This window comes from Nipponia nippon, unplaced genomic scaffold, assembly GCF_047370975.1.
Source record: "Nipponia nippon isolate SJK-2023a ecotype South Korea unplaced genomic scaffold, ASM4737097v1 scaffold_2, whole genome shotgun sequence".
Lineage (NCBI taxonomy): Eukaryota > Metazoa > Chordata > Aves > Pelecaniformes > Threskiornithidae > Nipponia > Nipponia nippon.
In genome coordinates this window covers 4,443,001-4,460,476 of record NW_028262336.1, presented here as the reverse complement: position 1 = coordinate 4,460,476, position 17,476 = coordinate 4,443,001, and the positions used below count along the sequence as shown (strand labels likewise).

The 17,476-nt window shown below is 44.7% G+C and overlaps 1 protein-coding gene across 1 annotated transcript in view; it reads right to left on the bottom strand.

The window, feature by feature from the left end:
• The window catches only part of ARHGAP31 (Rho GTPase activating protein 31), a 61,266-nt gene that overhangs the window by 16,292 nt on the left and 27,498 nt on the right, over positions 1 to 17,476 (bottom strand). Inside the window, exons 2-6 of the mRNA XM_087757614.1 lie at positions 8,978 to 9,080; positions 8,331 to 8,475; positions 3,225 to 3,307; positions 2,496 to 2,603; positions 656 to 801 (exon numbers count right to left, since the gene is read on the bottom strand). Coding sequence (XP_087613740.1) covers positions 656 to 801; positions 2,496 to 2,603; positions 3,225 to 3,307; positions 8,331 to 8,475; positions 8,978 to 9,080 — 585 coding nt within the window. The remainder of the gene's footprint in view (positions 1 to 655; positions 802 to 2,495; positions 2,604 to 3,224; positions 3,308 to 8,330; positions 8,476 to 8,977; positions 9,081 to 17,476) is intronic.

The following is a 17,476-nucleotide window of genomic DNA, read 5'->3' as shown; positions in this document are numbered from 1 at the left end:
ACAGAACAATGCATATTTCTGAAATGATGCAAGGTCACTGTGGATCCAAGCCCTCTCACTTCCCAGGCTTAAAAGCATTTTGACAATAAACCTATCATTAAATAACAAAAATCAGCATCTCTCAAGACTGTTGATGTCCCAGGAAAAAACAAATCTCTTTTTATAAAACATCCCCAAGTACAAGACGTAAGTTTTTAAAACACAAGCCTAAGTTTTATCTTGGGAGTGTGGCCTCTGACCTGGGTGGATATGGTGGTTGCAGGGCAGGTATCATTGGTATGAGGAATTATAACTAGGGGAGACTAAAAGAAGAATTTAGACTGTGGTTGATGGGCTTAGAGAGAAAGTTTAGGCCAGGATTGAGAAGCAATCAGGTGGTCTTCCTTTGCGGAAAGGGTTAAGCCAAGTGAGATCATGCAAAAGATGAGCCATAGGGCAATCTGGGAGCACGCTGAAGGAGGCTAGTATTCAAAAAGAAAATGTTGGAGATGGGGATGAAGAGGACAAGAGTAATGAGGGACTGGGCTCAGGTGTGTTTGGGGGAGCCTGTGAGCACGGTAAGGGTTGATGTGCTTGAAATATTAGTGGAAGGGGATACAGTTAGAGCTGGAGTACATGGCAAGTGACATGTAGAGTGGTTCAGGGAGGTTGTTACCGATGTTCTCTGCACAGCTGGCTTTTCTGCTGTTGCTGAAGATCTGATCCACATGATTCAGGATGAACTCGATCACCAGCTGCTGCACTCGCACCTCCAGGAAAGCTGCATCCCCATTGCAGCCAACCGCCTCAATCTCCTTTGACCTGCACCAGAAAAGAGATATACCAGTAGCCAGCATTGCCACACACAGCCCCTGGGAAGGAGAGATCAGCTTTCTTCCTGCAAGACTTGGAACAGGGATGTTTTCCCCACTCTTGCCGCACCTTTTGCTCTCCTTCCCTCACAGGCCCTCATCCTCTCTGCTTTTTCACTCTTTTAAAAACTATTTTCCCTGTTTTCTCTGTCACCTCTGCTGCTTTCTTTACTGCCTGTGTTATTTTCCCTACTTCACTTTTACGTTCTTCACCAGTAAAACTGTGGCTCTCAAACTCCACTCTTCTCCCTTTATGCACCTCTTTTAGCTATTTCAAAGTTGGGCCTGAAAGACGATGCAGGAGCCTTCCAACACTGCTTCCAGATCCCTACTCAATGCTTCAATTATCTCCCAGTGAAATCCCTTAGAACCCTGCTCAGGTCTTCCCCATGCCAATTTTTTCAATGCTTTGCCCGTAGTCTCTTCTCTGCCCCCCTGCACTCCCACATTCTCACTCTTGCTCTCAGCAAAGAAACATTCCTTATCTTGACATGCCAAAGTGTTGCTGAAGAAATTATCTCTGGGCAATGGATCCTTTGTAAAGTTAATGACTGGTGTGTTAGATAATAGCTTGGGGCATTGCCAAGAGGATAACCCTGTAAGGAGACTGCAATTGCATTGCTTGCTCCTTTCTTTTCCTCCCTGGGACTTGCACTTACGAAAGATTGCGAAAGGAAACAGACTTCAGGTTTTTTGACAAGGACACATGCTAGAATGAAAACGTCTCAATAGCAAAGGTCCACTTTGTGATATTCCATAGAGTCAACATCTGATTCATTTTCAGAACCTGCTCTGCCTGTTTTGTGATTTAAAAGGATGAGATAACTCTTTAGAGAATGCTTTTCAGGTCTGTACATCTCCAGCCAATGTCCCTCCCTCCTGTCCTCTGCCACCTCTGCCAGTGCCCCTCTCCTGCCCAGCTGCAGTCCTGCACTCTCCCTGCATAGTTCAGTCCTCTCCATACATGGGTATGGGATGGACAGGAAAGGGAATTTCATCAAGATACAAAATAATTCAATATTTTTTTTCCAGATACTATTTTTTCTTGTTCTGCTTAGCTCTACAACATATCAGTCAAACCTCTGCCTGCATCTTATCCAGGCCTCTTCCCAGCAGAGTGCCAGGCATAGCAAACATGACAAACTAGCTGGTGGTCTTGAGATCTGACACCAGCTGCCATCTTAAGTCCACCAAGCTCATCTCACTTATGCTCAAGCAGATCCGGGCACAGGCCTGTGGTATTATTGCCCTGTTGCCCTCCCTTCCAAGCCTTGCTGTCTCTCACCACCCCACTGCAGAAGCACTGGCACTGTCAGAAATGTCATTTCTGTTCCACAGTGATGAGCTAACTCCTCATTTTTAAATCAATGTGCTCAACTTGCAAATAACAGCTTTCTTTTTTTTATAAGAAACACACAAAACCACAAGCTTCCTTGGATGCTGGCAGTAAGACCTCAGATTATTCAACCTGGAAGAATTTTTTCTCTTTTTAAAAGCTGTTTGCTCTTCTCTGCTGTTCCCTTTAGTTGTTCTGCTTTTCCCTGTTTTTGCATTTCCCTCAAGGGATGGGTCTCCAGGCTCAGGTGCCGGGGCTCCCCTTGGAGCTTAGCATTAGTCTCTGGATTAGAGGACTCTTTACTGTACCTGAGGAGATTGGGAGCCCACACCAAGGCCAGGTTTCTGGTGTGCATGTTGGTCATGTTGCTGAAGGAGGCCAGGTGAGTCAGGTGCTTGATCAGGTATTCCAGCGTTCTGCAGGGGTTTCATATGAAAAGAGAAAAAAGTGTCAAGTGACTGATGCCTGCCCAGGCTCAGACTCAGCCCTGGCCTCAGAGTTGTCCCCTCCTCACGGTAGGCAGTGTCTGCAATGGCACAACAGGTCCTGTAGGACAGAAGGTTTACAGCGCCAGTATTTACACGGGATGGTAGCGAACACCTGAACAACTGTGCTCTGGGGTGGCCAAGGATGGGGCAGGAACCAAACAATCCTTAGCACCATGGTGCAAAGAAGATAGCAGGTGGATGGGAGAAGGAGTGGGATGCTGCAAAGGCTGAGGGCTTTGCTGTTGCTCAAGTGCCTCTAGCAGATCATCTTCTCCTCCTCACCACACCCAGGCCACTGGCCAAGGGTGCCATGGGGGTCGTACCTGGAGAAGGAGGATGATAGACTGCAGCAGGGAGAGCTTGTTCCATCTCTAACAATGGTTTGTTTAATGATAATTAAATGCTAGATAAATTGTTGTCAGATTTGGAAATGAATGAGCTTTTGGGAACTAACTTCTGGAAATTAACTCCAGAGCTGTTTCAGGCAATATTCCCTGATGGCGAGGGTCACCACACTGCTCCTCAGCATCTCGCTGGACACCTTCTCACCTGTAATGCGATGGGGGGAGCTCCTGGATGACATTTTGAATGCGTGCCAACTGCTCGTCCTCAGGGAAGCGTGATACTGCTTCCTGCGGAGATACAAGGAAACAGTCCACCTTGGCAATGGACTCAGGGGAAAAGGAAGAGGGATAAGGAGGGTCACACGAGACAGCCTGTCTCAGAGGGAATACTCTCTTGTTACCTTACAGAGCTATTGGTAGAAGAAGTTGCTTTGCATTCCCAGCACAGCAGAGATTTGCTGCGCTGTTATTTTATGCCTCAGTACATCCTTCCCACACGCTAGGACAGGGTGGTCAATGTTTTGGGGAGAGGGTCATTTAAGGACTGAGGGTTTCAATTAGGAGTTATGTTTCTTTTCTTTTTTTTTTTTTTCTTTTTTTCTTTTTCTCTTTTTTAACTTGTGCAGTGATGGGTGGAATAGAAAGAGAGGGAAAGAGAAAAGTGAAAATAATGAAAAAAAAAAAGTGATACCCTTCCCCCCTGAAACTGTGTTAAAAATAAAACAGATCTTTCAAGCCTTGTGTTATGAAAACAGCTGGGATATACATGTTCCATATTCATCAAAATAAGCAATATTTTTGGCTGTCATATGACAATAGTTATATGGAGTAGTCTGTGTGAGTTTGCATCTTTTATGATGGGAGAAGCCTTAGCAAAATCACTGTCTAGGTAGATGAATAAATTCTTATATTCAGGGTTAGACTAGGTTAGACAGAATCAAGGTTATACATCTTGGTGCTGAGCAAGTCTTTATGGACCAAGAGCTTAGAGAGCCACGATAAGCTTTTGTCTGCATTCCTAGGAGTTTACTGCATTGGTATTCATCTGTTCAGCTATTCCCTTTCAATATTTGTGCTGGAGGAGGACAAACCACCAGCAAATTCAAACAATGCATGACTGTCTGGGAACCTCCTGCCTACCCTACTGCCACTGGCGTTTGGAGCGAGTTCAAAGAAAGATGCTGGGACCCACGCTGCCAGCAGAAGCTTTGCCTACAGACAGACGTCAGCACTGCTAGGAAAGGAAAGGAAGGAAATAACCCGTCCCAAACCACCCGTCGCTTAAACATTATGAACCTGAAATTACCAGCCACAACTAGAGAAGCATCTTCTTGTGGCAGTCACTACAACATCCACACTGATGATGCTGCCATCTCCGTTCTGGTCACTGTCCTTTTCCCAGCAGACCACTTCTCATGTACAACCACCAACAAACCAAACATTGTGAGTTTCAAGGCCAGAGATGAGTATGAATCATGTTTTATTCCCTAACACTGGGAACTGAGACCTATGCCTTCTAGTTTGAACTTACTCACTGGTGTGATGGCAAAGAAAAAGAAGTGAACACACTAGTTTGGTGTACACGAGATGCGGATGCACTTGTTTTGCCCAAATTAAAGGTAGGTTAACTCCTCCTAGTAATTTTTGCCCGTAACCACAGCTCCTTTTTTTTTTTTTTAAAAAAAAAAAAAAGCCTATTACCATTGGACCAGAAATCCTAAGCATAAGAACTCTGTGATCTGAAGTTGAATGGATTTGTCCAAACGTGAAGAAGGAGAGAAATACAAACTTTAACTGGTGCATCTAAACCACTATATTTCAGCTAGATTGTACACAGTATTTTTCTCTCCCAGTGCTGATTTTTATTCCCATATTTAACTTCCAGGTCTCAAAGACCTAATGCTTAGCAAGTGAATACCAGCTTCTCTGAGGTCATGACCTATTCAAACCTCCGAGCCACATTTCTGACCCATACGTGTTGTGCCTTTGAAATCTGAGGCCCCCTCCAAAACTCAGGATTACAGCACCAGAATGTAGAATTCAAGGAAGAACCAGTAACTCCATTTATTACATGCCTGTTAATCATGGTATGAATACATGTAATTTATGATTTTTTTTACTCCACTGGTGATTCTGGGAGTGCACAATTCAGAAGCCCTGGTGTCATGGTTTAACCCCAGCCGGCAACTAAGCACTACACAGCCGCTTGCTCACTCCCCCCGGTGGGATGGGGGAGAGAATCAGAAGAGTAAAAGTTGGAAAACCCATGGGTTGAGATAAAGACAGTTTAATAGATAAAGCAAAAGCCACGCACTCAAGCAAAGCAAAACAAGGAATTCATTCACTGCTTCCCATCGGCAGGCAGGTGTTCAGCCATCCCCAGGAAAGCAGGGCTCCATCACGCGTAACGGTTACTTGGGAAGACAAATGCCATAACTCCGAACGTCCCCCCCTTCCTTCTTTTTCCCCCAGCTTTATATGCTGAGCGTGACGTCATATGGTATGGAATATCCCTTTGATCAGTTGGGGTCAGCTGTCCCAGCCGTGTCCCCTCCCAGCTTCTTGTGCACCCCCAGCCCTCTCGCTGGTGTGGTGGGGTGAGAAGCAGGCCTTGACTCTGTGTAAGCACTGCTCAGCAATAACTAAAACATCCCTGTATTACCAACACTGTTTTCAGCACAAAACCAAAACATAGCCCCATACTAGCTACTATGAAGAAAATTAACTCTATCCCAGCCAAAACCAGCACACCTGGTTACCAAGTGGAATAGAGTCTGGAGAGAGAAGGTAGGTTTGGCCTCCTACAGCTGATTTGCTCTGAGGGAGTACTCAGACCCTCTATGCCCAGGCTAGAACAAGCCAAGCAGAGTCAACTTATCTGTGCAACAAGCATCCATCACCAGAATACAAGATGGCAAACTGAAGAGCGTGACAGGCCATCATTTTGCAAAAGTTGATAGCCAGTGAGGTCATGACTGGGATGTTACATGCGTGAACTTGACATAGTGATGACCAAAAGGCCAACCACTCCCTAGTCATTAAGAATTCAACTGTCCTTAGCCACAAATGTCTGAATCACTCTGGTGACTCAAAGTGGAGCCTATCCCATCTCACAGACAGCTCCGACTGAGTCAGGCTGGGATAAGCATGCATCCTTTACTCCTACCAGTGCTCTTCTGTCACGGCACAGCTGCCACTGTTCCCTGTCCAGACACCTCATGCATACACATGCTCCTAGCAGTTTTTCTGCTCCTTGGGGAATTGGTCTTTTTCTTTCTTTCCTCCTGATATCTGACTGTGCTTCCTGTCAGCTGGGTTACCCATTATAAATCCCTACTGAGTAGAATTAACGTGAATAATGGATTTTGTGGCTGAGCGGACAAACTAAAAAGCCAGAGATTAAAACAAAAAAAAAAAATGCCTTTTAGATCAATCCAAAATGATAACGTTTTGGGGAGCTGGCACAAGATTTTAAAAAACAATTGTTCCAGGTTGACCAAAGCACCACGTTCAACCAAAAGTCAAAGACATTATCATTTAAATTTGGGGCTGTTTAACCCTTTTCTGAAAGATGTTTTATTTACGAGTTTCATGTGTTGATTTAATATTGAAACATTTCCTTTAGAAAGTATTTGTAAAAGAAACATTTAGACAGTCACAGAAGTGCTTTCCCTTTTGTTTTTGAATAAAACTATTTACCAAATGTATCTAATGAAAATCTGCAAGTCATCATCCCAAAACTGCACTTTTCAGCAAACATTCTTTCCTAAAAAAAGTTTCCATCTAAATCTTCATGTTTCCTTTAGAGCATTTTTCTTTCATAAATCAGTACTGACAGTCAGAAAGACACCAGCCGAACAGCTTCAACAAGAGTGAGGCTCATCAGTTACTGTGAATGGTTGAATAATATCCTATATTTTCAAGGTCCTATTCATCCTGACTGCCTCTAGTTTAAAGACCCTATCCTATATCCTCAGGATCCCTAGATCTTCCCACAGCGGGCAACAGGGAGTCTTTGGAGAACATCTTCTTGCGTGGACCCTGCAGGTCTCTCTCAGTGCCTCCTGTGCCATAGCAGCACCACTTGGAAGTGCTTGATTCAGCAGAGAGGCAATGCAGACAGTGACACCTGAAGCTAAGGTTGCTTGTCACTTCCCGTTTCATTTGGACATGATTTTGCAAAACTCTTCTCTGCAACATCTGACATTTTTGGTGATGTCTGTCCCCTTCACCTCCCAGCAAATGGGAAAGAGTAGGATGACAGAAATTCTTAACAAAGGACGGATGTTTCTAACAGTGAGAAAACAATCCTTCCCATCCCCCCACCCCAGTTGTTTTAAAAAGCTGGTGAATGCTTTTAGCTGAAAATTCACACCTCTGGCATGTAAGATTTCAGCCTCAATGACCAGGTTTAAATTTGTTGTTGTCATGAACAACTGAAAGTGGATTTAGAGCGGTAAGAAGCAGGCAACCTTAACAACAAGCATAGCTTGCTGTGCCACCTTTTAATAAAATATTATCTGTCATCAAAATTAGCCAACTCTCTTAAAAATTTAGGCTTTGTGGTCTTATTTTTCTGCTCCCCTGCAGTCTCCTCCTAGGTTCCAACTGTATCCATGTATAATCTATGGTTGTTTTGCAGAATCGAGTTACTACTCTTTGAATTACAGTCCTTTTAAGCGAGGTTAAAGATTTCTGCTTGGCCAGCTGCCACTTTCCTCTGCAATTTGTATTTATGACATAATCATGATGGACCTGATATGCCATAGCTGGCATAACCTGTATCATCATTTGTGCTCTGACAAACTGTGTGAAAAATGCTACAGATGCAGAAAAGTTGGTGCTTTACCCAGGGGCTGAGCGATCAGTTTGTGGAGGTGTCAGGGACTGTCGGAGGGACAGAGAGGAGGAAACCGCACCCTTGTGATTATGATCACAAGCCCCAGGTGACCCAGAAGACTCTCAGTGATGGACAGTAATGAGGAAAAGAAAGAGAATTAGTAATTCTGGGAGGAGGTGCACAGTGGGGAGAAAGAGTAACAGCCAGGAAGCAATGCAGTGAAAAAATGAGCAAGATGAAGGGGAGGAAACAGCAGAGAAACGGAGAGAAATAAACATGAAATGGGGGAAAGAAACAAGGACAGGGAAAGAGAGCCAGTGCAAGATGAGAAGGGAAGAGCACTGGGAAGTGTTTACACAGATAGATGCACCAGAAGCCAGGACATTGGAGTGAATCCCAAAGAGCTGTCATGGAGGAACCTGCAGCACATCCCCACTGCTGGAGAGGAACGACAACAGCAAAGCGTCTCACCGTGAATTTCTTGTAGAGCTCATAAGTGAGGAGAGGGTTGGGCAGTTCCCTGAAGTACAACTTGCAGAGCGACCCCACGCAGTGGATGTCCTGGAGGTAAACTTCCCTTGTCAGATCCGGGCATTGGTCAGAAACAAACTCTTGTCTGAAACAATATGGAGACATAATAATGTAGGAGAATAAGAGCTGTAGCATCCCAGTACTCCACCCTAAGTACTCTCTTACAGCTAGAGAAAAAATCAAACTGGAAAGCAGAGAGGTCTCTGCAGCCTGGCCCAGATTGTCTCCTGGGGATCAGGCCCCGAGGTTTCAATTAGTCTCTGGTTTCCATAACACAGTCCCATGAGTGGACCTTGAACTGATATAAAGAGATTGCTTTGTCTTGAAGTGAGTAAGAACAACTCAGCATTTGTGTTGAGACCCTCCAGGCGTTTCCCATTAACAGACACAGAGGGAGATTTTTTTTTTCTTTGTCATGGACTAATCCCTGAAACGTTGCATTTCCCCGTTACCAGGTTCAGAGGCAGTTTCTCTTCTGCATCAATGTAGAGCTCTATTGGCCCCAGTCTATGCCTGAGGGACTAACAGCAAAAAGGTACCAAGCAGTGTCACCGAATCCCTCTGGCATTCAGACAGATTGCCCTTACCTCAGCTTTTGTATGTTGGATGTCACTCCTGAGAGGCGGTAGATCCCATCCACAATGCCATGAGTCTCAATGAACTCCGCACAGCTCTTCAGCACGTAGGGGACTAGGAGAGGAAAGCAAGGCAAGATGCCCAATGAATACACACAAAGAACTTCCACAAGTCACCACAGAGGAGACAATTTCATGGCTGAAGAGGCTCTCTGCAAATGCAACGAAGGGTACAGCAATGGGAGAAATACAGGGCAAACCAAAAATAAACCCCACAGAGTGGCCATAGCCAATTTGCAGAGTGAGGACATGCTATGGTTGGGCCATGCCATGCCATGCTCATTGCCATGTGACAATGACTGAGCCTGAAGTCACAGAAACATTGAGGGAAGAAAGGTAGCGTTTTTCTCTTTTTCTTTCCTTTCCAGAAAAAGAGGCAATTTCATTCTAATTGAAAGCATGAGGTAAAGCATGAGGTCCTGGAAACCTCCCCCCTCCCCTAGACAGAGCTCCAGTCTCGCTGAATCGTGCCAGAAGGACTGATTGGCTTGGATAAAAATCAGAGAAGCATTCGCACTTCCATATAAGCCTACATACCCACAGTTTAGTGCTCATAAACTCCCACAGAGGGGGTATAAAGTTCAAATATTGACTAGATCAGCACACTGACAAAATTTGACATTGGCTTCAAAGAACTCCATCAACATAACCAGCCAAAGACTTAACCAGCCTTAAAGTTGAGAGGAGCCCAAGGTACAGCATTTACATCCAGATCTGGACCCAAAGCGTATGTTTATTTTTTCCCCATTATATAGGTATAGGAAACCCTCATCCTCTTGGTGAGACCAAGCCTCCCTGTCCCCAGTACTATAACAACCCTAGCTATAACAATAACAGTAAGAGAGCCCTTCCTTATTAGGTGCTAGAAACTGCTGTGTATTTAACGCAATGCTTCACACAGCCATAAGCACAAAAGTCAGTAAATGCAGAAGTTAAACTTCCCCACTGTAATGCTGACTCCGCTGCACTGCACATTCAGAAAGCTGTATGGAAGAAAACAGACTAAGCCGCACATTTGACTAAAAAGCCAGGCATAGAAATTACTGCATCTTTGCAAACACCACAGAGATAATGCCTCTAGCTGCACCTTCCCGGACTTCTGCTTGGAGTTCAGGACCATAATGACATATTAACACGTGCTTCATCAGGCAGCATCCAAAGACAGTGCTCCAAGGACAGCCTGAACAAAAAACAGCTGGCACATTGTTGTATTTCTCATGGGTGCCACTGAGGCCAGAGCCAGCTCATAGGTGGACTTGTTGCTACCAAGCAGCCCAGGACGCAGGCTCTGGTGAGGAAGACTGGTCCTACCTCAGTGAAGCACTATTACTGAGCCCAATCAGTCAGGGAAGTGCTACCTTTCTGCCTTCCAACTCTTACCAAGGGAGGTAAAGCGGTCCTTCTTATGTGTCCCTTCTCTTTTCAGCATGGCCAACCCAAACGGAGGAGTACACAAAGCGCCAGTGATTACTTGGAAACCTGAATGATCCAAAGAGACTAATTCTCCTCAGTTAAAGAAGCCTCTTCAGAACAACAGCCAACATTTGGCTTTATGTTTTTGAGCAGGGACTCATAATGCAGGTACATTAGCCATGCTGTGTCATACTCAAAGCCCTTGGGCTCATTTTTAAGACCCTCAAGTTGTTGGGCTAAGACTAACAGCTGAACTTCTAGCAGGGGCCCTAGCCTACTACAACAACAATTTTCATGGGAAACCATGAAATTGCCAAGAGAACAGGTGAAGTCTACAGAGTCAAAGCTTTGTCCACAGCAGTCACAGAGCTATAGGATTCTCTCCTCAAGGACTTCTGAGGAGAAGGCACATCAGCACCTTCCAGAAGGAACATGGGAAGCATTCCTTCCAGTGCCTACAGCACCCACTTCCTAAGAGGACTGGATGATGTGGAAGGAGACAGAGCAAAAGAAAAGTATGAAATTTCCTTAAAATCCTGCCAAGAAAAGCCTAAGTGACACATCAAGAACAAGGACCTTCCTGTCTCTGAGTAAGACCTGATTATCTGTAACTGCAGTAGGGAACTCAGATCATATGATGATGAGCATGCTAGAAATAAAAAAAAAAAAAAAAACCCAAAGGCAAATGACTTCAGGCCTCTCCTTCATTTCTGTCTGGTCAGGCTGTACTGTCTTTGTAGCAGGAGCTATGCATACATGGCATATTAAGATTTCCTTCTTGGTAGGGGTCTCTGGGAGTAAATCTAACATAAACAACGAAAATGAAAGCTAGGCAGATCCGTGTTCACTTCAGATCCATTTGGATGGGAGAATGGGTGAACCACTCCATGCTACCTGCAAAAAGAAGAATTAATTGAACAGAAAACCTATTTGAGCAGGACAGCCACGTGACAAGGTTTGTTTAAAAAACAAATAGTCTTTCATATAGACAGACTTTGTATGATGGTGCCTAGCTGCTACACAAATGAGGTCTGTGCCCACAGTGCCCTTTATTACATACTTTTTACAACCTCAGTGTGAAGAATAAGCACACCAACTAAAAATGCATATACTGATGTTTATTGTGATTAATTTGACCTCTTGAAAGTAAGACCATTTAAATCACACTTTTTTTTTTTTTTCTGAGCTTTAAGTTTCCTTGGGATAAATTAGGTCAAGAGGCCTCAGGCAGGTAAGCAAACCTCTTATACAAAAAACAGAGAAGGCTAGATCCATCTGTTGAGGACTGGTAAGCAAAAAAAGGGGCCTGAGGGGAATAATCTGTAGCAAACATATAAAATTCAACCCATTTTTAAAAGTGGGTGAAGACTCCACAGCAGACAACCTTATAGACTGCAGATAGACAATATGCACCAAGCTCTGCAGATATCTCTTACTCCAGCCCTACAGTCTTCCCTGCTTTTCCAGCCCTGGGCTTCTCATGTATCTCTGCCAGTGCCCTTCACTCACCATGTACATGATTTCCTGCCCTGCCAGGTCTTTGGCTCATATGACGAGAAACAGCCAGTTATGCCAAAATGTGTGGTGGTTTTGTGATGTCAAAAAAAAAAAAAAAAAAAAAAAAAACCACATAGGACACATTTCACTCGCAACCAAAAATTACAGATTTTGACCTCAGAACCCTGGAGGTGAAGGGACTGCATCAGCTTCCTGCAAAGCAAGCCCCTAAATGCAGCGCTTGTATAAAACTGGAGCACAATAAATGTTTTCTTTGAGCAGAACCTGCAGCTCTGAAATTCCTGAGCAGCTCTGATCTCCTACAAAGCTGAGTCTTTCGGGCACTTGGGGGAGGTGAGGTTAGAGCGGCAGTGAGCAGCTGCCTCCCACTTCCAGCCATCTCTGAGGTGGTTTGATTATTTCGGACATGGTTCCCGATAAACCAAAACAAAGGCTGTGATCAACCCTGAATGCAGGGAGCTACAGACTTTAGCACGCGCTTTACAACGCGACTCTATCAGCATTACAGGGGTAAATCACAGATCTGGGTCTCTCCCGAAGGAAGATCAGACGTGGATGGGGATGTGTAGCAGGGGCTGTGTGTGTGCGTGCAGGCACAGAAAGGGGTGGGTGAGGGGGTGTCCAGTCTTGACACTTCTATAATTAAAACTGTGCTGGAGGCTTAGAAGTTGGAAGAGGCAGCTGGTGTCACACAGACCCCGCTTGTTCTGCCAGACAGCCAAACTGTCCTTATTTAAAACTACAATAGAAACCAGATGGAGGAGGAGAAGAGAGCATGGAGCAAGGCATCAGGCAGAAGGGAAATTGAGTTATAAACATACTGCACACAAAAGACAATACTTCTCTTCCCCTAGACAAAAATAAACCAGAAGGGTAGTGGCAGTAACTCGTTCCACTCTCACTGGATATCACCTTCAAGTTCAGCGTATGCTGACACTCACCTTCACCAGGGTCTTTTCCGTGATCACAGCTCATGCCACCTCCTTTACACATGTGTGACTCCTGCTAGGTCAGGCATCTCCCTGCCCTCCCCTCCCGATGCCACCAGCTTCCAGTGCCAGCGATGTGCGCTGAGCCTCTCACCTCCCAGCGTTGCTGGGAAGGATTCATCTCTCCCTTCTCCCATCCCTTCCCAGCCATGGTGCTACCACCCACCAAACCTCCCCACCGGCGAGCAAGGTGCTCACTCTTTTCCTGCCTGACAAAGGCTTCATCTGACACAGGGCTCAGCATTTTGGATCAAAGCCAACCATCAAACCTTTAAGCATGCACCTAACTAAATCACCAAGCAGTCTTAGTAGGAGGGAACACTAGGAAAAGAGGGAGTCACCCCATCTAACGACCGGTGGGAGGATGGCCTCCTGGTCTCCTACTAAAGCCAGCAAAGAGCGACAAAGACCTTGGTCCAACAGGAGATGCAAGCAATGCCCTGTAGCCTTCAGTGCCGCCTTCCAGAAGAAACTTTTGGTCTCCATGGGCTACAGAAGGACCCTAGGGAGGAGGTTGCTAGGTCAGGCATCCAAACCAGTCAGGATGAATACTGTCCAGTAAGACTGTGCTTAAAGTTAGCTAACCCGGACTCAGTCATGTATTCAGGGTACACGGTACTGAACTGGACTGAATAGCAGCAGGCTTCATTTTTGCCTTTATCCTTCTGTTGTTCTCTCAGAGGGCTCCTTGCAAGGACAAAAGCTAGTGACAGAGCTACTCAGGCCCTCCTTAGTGGTTGGTTTATGCCACATGGAGGAGGTTTCACATCCTCTCTAGTTTTATTTTAATTTTAGTTGAAATACTGGGAGGATAAATGCAGACCTTTCATTTCACCTGAAACATCAACTTTTTGATGTCTGACTTGAAGGAAATAGGTTGGGTTGTTTGGTTTTTTTTAATTTCTCCCAAAAATGAATCCTGTACCATATAAAATGTTGTGAGCATTTTTATTTCAGGATTTTGATTTTGTTACGTATTAGCATTTTTTTAAATTGTCTTCCATTGCCCTCAATAGTAGTGCATGCTTCCTATCATGCTATGTCAATAGCATGACAATAAAGGTCAAAATAGTCTCTTGTTTCAATTTAAATGACTAAATTAGGAAATATTTCCTCCTAAAAAAATAAGTGTTCCAGTCTGTACTAAGCAAGAGCTGTTATTTTGTACAAAAATAACAAAACAGTACACATTTTAGAACATACTAATATATTAACTTGGCGTCCTAATCACAGGAAAGGAACAGCATTGTATAAATGGCAACATACTTGAGAGTCAATATCTCTGATGTGACATTTTTCTGCATTTCCTGATGCTTCCTACTTTAAATCACGAGCTTTAATGCTGATTCACTAGATTTCTTTTTTTCTTTTTCTTGCTGATCTTGCCTGATTTTTACTAGGTATAAGGTTGGCTGAGAAACAGATTCCAGAGGATATCAGACTGTGCTCTCCTCCCTGCAGCTCACCCAAGCCTTGGTACAGCACAGCAGTCACGATTCCAGTTTGCTTCCCAATGCATAGCCCTACCCCGTGGCAGCTAAGGATAAATCCTGCCTTGCCCCTGGTATCATCTCCTTTGCCTTCAACCATCTCTTTTTCAGCAGTGGCCAGGGATGGAAGGGACCACGGCATCCGAAATCACTGCAGAGGATCTCTCCTGCACGGAGATGAAGTTGGCAGAGCTGGGGATGGGTAGGGTTTGCCCTGCCTGGATGTAACTGCTACAAGGACAAACAGAGGGCTTCAGTCTCCAGGATGTCTATGCATACTTTTCACCAGCACTAAATTCATTTTACAGAAGAAGAAAAAATAAACTGTCTCACCATCAAATTCCAGTGTTTAGTTTGGCTGTTAGTGCTGAGCCACCACAACCCGCCCCCCCATGTACACACACACCTGTGTTTGAACAGCATGAGAGAGCTAAACAACGCCAAACAGGCTTAAAAGCAAATCACCTTGTTAGAATCCTCCTCACCTCTTCCCCCTTAGCTGCCATAAACACAGTTAAAAAAAGACGAATAGCTGGCGCCGAGGTGATCCCGTCTGCATGGGCAGCACAACTGAATCACCATACAAGTCACACGCTTCATTTTTTTTTCTCCCTCTACTTCTGTGGGAAATGTCTCTGCAATGTCATGAAGGTTAGCACAACAGTGCCATTCCCTGCGATGAAAGCACCATCCTGAACACAGTTGCGATTCTACTGGGCAAAGACATAGGAAAAACAGATCTCAAATCTGTCAGATGCCATGAGCGGCCCTCCATGGCCTGAGCGGGAAGTGGAAACGCTGAGCGGTGCTTGGGATGCGGCAAGCTGATTTCAAGCAAATGCATTTCAACACAGTCTGCAGGCCCAGTGTGAGTTTGAATGAAGTCCATGGCACCACTACCAAGGGTTTTTTTTTTTCCCATTGATATTATACCCAGCTTACATCTCACATATCTAAATAACTCCTGTAGGAACACCTGATTTTCCAGAGCAGATCTGACAACTGTGATGTTCCAGGCAGAAATGAAAGAGCCCGCGGCAGACCTGGCCAGCTCATCGACAACACACATCAAAGAAAGCCTAAGAGAAAGCACTGCACAAGCAGACGCTGAATGCTGACTCTCAACCCCGGCGGTCACCCTGCCCCTCAGAAATGTGACTAGTACCTTGACATAGCTGGCAGATTCTGTCATGCAGGCACTTTTGAAAGGAGGTTGTACTAAAGACTAGAATAATTTTGTCAGGAAAACATCCTGCTGTGGGTTTCCTGCAAAAAAAGACCAGATAACCGAACAGGATATCTCCACTCCTAACTTTTATGACTCTGTGGTACAGCCACCTCAGAAAACAGAGGCTTAGGTTCTGCAGGGCAGGTCAATGAGCTGTGCACGTCCTCAGCTAACCATTTGAATCGTAACAACTCGGATCCACAGCAGATTAGGGTGGATATTGTACAGCGTTTTTTTCACCACAGCACAAGAAATTGGGGTAATTAATTCTGGAGGTAGGAGTAATGCGACAATTTATGCTGTCTCAGAAAAGGGACTCTGGTATAAGTATAGAAAAGATCAGAACAGTTTTGAAGCTGCATATAATGAATTGACCTCTATCTATAAATGCCTAGATACTATGAGAATAAGCAGGCTGTGAGACAGGAATTCTGCCATTAACGTTGTTTCTGAAAACACATATTAAAAACACTACCAAATCCAAAGGCTGCGTCAGCACTGATGGAGCGCAGGAGTGAGCGGGGTAATGCTGATGCTGCAGCTCAAGGGAGACGGGAGAAGCAGCCTGCAAGGGAAGAGTGCAGGTAAGCGTTGAGCGCTGGGATGGACGGCCGGTGATACAGGCTCCATTTGAAGTCTCTTGAGTGCCTGCTGTCTTTCATCCAGATCAATAGACAAGCTTAGAGACTGCAGGTGTATCATGTTTTCCTTTCTTTCTCCGCTCTCTTCTTAAGCGTGGACACCAATGTAAGCCATGCTAACCTACTTAACTGCTGGCAACAAAGCAAGGAAAATATATGGACTTCATAAGTTTTTTCCTCCTCTGAACAGATTTTGACCTGTATGTTTTTATTTACAAGGGCTTCAGAAGCAAGTTAGAAAACAAACAGTGCACAATCTCCATCTTTTACCTGAGCCTGCTAGCTGATGCAGACTTGCTCGGTTTCTTACAGTCCCAGAATTACTCTAGAGGTGACTTGTAAGCTATTACACCCATGTCTTAACTGTAAAAAGAGTGTAGAAACCAACACGTGGAAACTCTTACACAGGATTCTTAGGATCCCAGAATCTGAAGAAAGGCAATTGAAGGGGATCAACACACTCCATACCTGGCTGTCAGTGTTAGTTTGTTCCTTATGCCTTTTCAACTTGGATTTTTAGTGTGCTAGGCAATAAGGATTCCAAGTTTCTCTTTATAAGGAAGCCTTTGGGGCTGTTTGTTAGAAAGAAATTCTGGGTGCTCAGATCTTGACATGTATCTGAAAAATACCAGCTACTAGTTAAACAGTTTTAAAGTCCTTTGTACTGTGCCTTTCAAAAACACCACCTCCATACACTGAAATCTATAGCTATCTCTATAGGATATAGAATTTGTCTGTAGTTTCTGTGCTGTTCTGTCATGCTGTCTCACTGTTAGACAGATCCTTAGTCCACTTTTGTATCGATGGCATGCTGGTGACGAAGCAACTAATTCCCAAACAGATGCTCTCGGGAGGCTTCAGGAAAAATGATGCTGCTGTTATCCTGCTGGTGAAGAGCCAGAGTGAAGCGAGGAGCTGAGCAGTTGTCTCGTGAACTCTGGTGCTGCAGCAAGGTGAGCTTTTCTGCAGTTCTCTCTGAGGTTCTTTCCCAGGAAATTATTGTTGTCCCTTTGAATGTGCAAGGGTAGGCTGGAGGTCTGTCAGGACTCATGGTTCTCCTTCCACACTTGCTGCACAGCAAGTCATTTACAAGCATATATGACAGCCATTCCCAAGCATTAAAGCGCACATCCAGCTGTGCCAGCTAATGCAGAATGGCAGTGCCAATGAGT